The sequence below is a fragment of the Corticium candelabrum genome, chromosome 5, assembly GCF_963422355.1.
Source record: "Corticium candelabrum chromosome 5, ooCorCand1.1, whole genome shotgun sequence".
Taxonomy (NCBI): domain Eukaryota; kingdom Metazoa; phylum Porifera; class Homoscleromorpha; order Homosclerophorida; family Plakinidae; genus Corticium; species Corticium candelabrum.
The window spans coordinates 225001-227500 of NC_085089.1; the positions used below are offsets into that span (position 1 = coordinate 225001).

Here is a 2500-nt window from a genome sequence, read left to right on the forward strand (position 1 = left end):
ACAGACAGACAAATAGACAGACAGACAAATGGACTGACAGACAGACATATAAACAGACAGACAGACAAATAGACAGACAGACACATAGACAAACAGATAGATAGACAGACAGACAGACAGACAGACAGACAGACAGACAGACATGTCAATGTAATATGTTAACAACATAATGGTACATCTTGTATCTAGATATCTTGCCATAACTGGTGATGTTCTTACATCTGTGAAGAAGACAGAAGACAGTCTTATGCGACTGAAACGAACACGAAAAGCGCTATCTAATCAATCACCGTTAGGTGGTTCATCTGGAATAACAGACGACAGCAAAATACGACTGCAGTTAGCTCTTGACATTCAGCAATACAAACAACTGGTAAGGCGGTGCAACACAGTGACTGTTGGAAGGTAGAGATGACTTGATGGCTGACAGACAGACAGACAGACAGAAAGACAGACAGACACACAGACAGACAGACAGAGTGTCCTTGACGAATATCAATTTGTTTTAAACTAAGTAGTTAAATGTATTCTGACCCTCTATGGGGTCATCTGTTGTAGTCTTAAGTGTTTGTTGTTGATTTAGAGGAACTTTACTTAAAGACTAGCTTTTAAGCTCTTGATGGAAATTTCTTTGGATTTGAAAAATATATGTATTTGACAGACAGACAGACAGACAAACAGACAGACAGACAGACAGATACACAGACATGCAGACAGACATGCAGACAGACAGAAAGAAGGAAAGACAGACAGACAGACAGGCAGACAGGCGCACACAGGCAGATGCACAGACAGACACACAGACAGGCAGACAGACGCACACAGACAGATACACAGACAGACAGACAGATGGACACACCTACATGACAGAAAGACAGATAGATTGACCACATACACTACACTGCAACTAGACAAGTTGACGTTTTACTTCTAGCTCTTCTTCAGACGTTGTTCACACAAACATTTACACACTACACTCATGTAATTACGTGTAGCCTGATTGTGTTTTCAGATAGGAGAGTATTCACATGGCGAGATCAGTGGCCTCAATGAGTTGCTGGTGTTAGGAGATGCAGCACACACAGCAGCCTCAACATAACAAGCAACTGATCATATGGCGATCATCTACAATCGGAACATACACTGCAGAACAAATTCATTTTTGAAATTTGTTCTTAATTAATTAAATTCAATTGTATGTACACTGATGTGTATGCATGTGTTGTAAAAGTTGATATTAACTAGTCCGTCATTCATGACGTCACTTGAATTTCACTCATGACATCACTTGAATTTTAAACTTTAAAAACAAGTTGAAATAATCACTTGAATAAGTAATAAATCTATCAGAGCAAAGTGAACGCTAAATACATGGGTATAGTGTAATAAAACATCCGGGACACGTTAAAGTATTGTATCCCGTATAATTTTTCACGATATCCCGTATAATCCGTTCAAGATGAGTACAGATGACGCTCAAGCTCCGTTTAGGGCGGCTGGTATCAGCGACGTACGCAGTCCAACAAGAAGCGATATTCCAACAAGACGTATACGCACGTGTGTGTGTGTATATGTGAGTGTGTTGTAAGCGTTTTGTGTGTCGTAGCGATGGAAATCGTCATTTACAGTATGAACAAGACCGGGTATGTGATGAAATGCGAGAACGGGAGAAATACGACTGTCGCTGAAGTGCACCAGAGGATGATGAAGACGCTGCAGTTACCAAACATCTACGGGCCGGTTTTTGCTCTCTGGATGACGTCACCACTCTTACGTCAGTGACCAAAATTTTTAGTCAATTTTCAAAATGTGTTTAGTGCATTCTGTAGCGCTCTCCGGGTCATTAGGACGATTTATGTCTGAATCTATTTTTCAGTTGATATTAATATAAAATTGATATTTATATGTATATATTATATATTCTTTAATTTTTATTACATTTTGTATGAGGTTTGTTATTTATCGTTTACTGTATTGTACAACAGAAGTTCAACTGAAATCTGATCAACGACCGTCAAGAATCAGAAAGCAATGGAAGGCAATGCTGGCAAAGTTTACAACAGCAGCCATTTTGGAAATGGAAACAGGTTTCATTACTTTACGTTTAACATGAAATATTAATAATTAATTAATTGATTTTGTTATTAGACGAGCCGGTTTTATCATTTCAGAGGAACGTGTTTCTACCAATAGATGTGGAAGAGAAGGTAGTGCTAATGAGGGAATTGAGTTTGAGTGTTGACGCTTTGCCACCTTGTTGTGTGGCTTTTTGTTTGTTTGTTTGTTTGTTTGTTTGTCTCAGTCTGTGTGTATGAATGTATGTCTTTTTGTCTGACTGTCTGTGTCTATTCGTCCATCCGTCAATCTGTCTGTCTCTGTCTGTTTATCTGTGTGTTTGTCCATCCATCTGTCTGTCTGTCTGTCTGTCTGTCTCTGTTTGTCTGTCTGTGTGTTTGTCCATCTGTTTGTTCATCTGTCTGTGTGTCTGTTTGTCTATGTG

General features: G+C 39.1%; 2 protein-coding genes across 3 annotated transcripts in view; both read left to right on the plus strand.

The window, feature by feature from the left end:
- Nucleotides 1–1359, plus strand: part of LOC134179999 (conserved oligomeric Golgi complex subunit 2-like) — a 10494-nt gene extending 9135 nt beyond the window's left edge. Inside the window, exons 13-14 of one of the 2 annotated variants that reach the window (XM_062647050.1) lie at nt 190–373; nt 1013–1359. In XM_062647050.1, the coding sequence (XP_062503034.1) occupies nt 190–373; nt 1013–1099 (271 nt within the window). In that variant the 3' untranslated portion in view covers nt 1100–1359. The remainder of the gene's footprint in view (nt 1–189; nt 374–1012) is intronic. The other variant, XM_062647051.1, reaches the window with a different exon arrangement.
- Nucleotides 1360–1438: 79 nt separating this feature from the next.
- Nucleotides 1439–2500, plus strand: part of LOC134179498 (putative FERM domain-containing protein FRMD8P1) — a 4560-nt gene continuing 3498 nt past the window's right edge. Inside the window, exons 1-4 of the mRNA XM_062646409.1 lie at nt 1439–1547; nt 1607–1774; nt 1986–2087; nt 2149–2207. Coding sequence (XP_062502393.1) covers nt 1460–1547; nt 1607–1774; nt 1986–2087; nt 2149–2207 — 417 coding nt within the window. The 5' untranslated portion in view covers nt 1439–1459. The remainder of the gene's footprint in view (nt 1548–1606; nt 1775–1985; nt 2088–2148; nt 2208–2500) is intronic.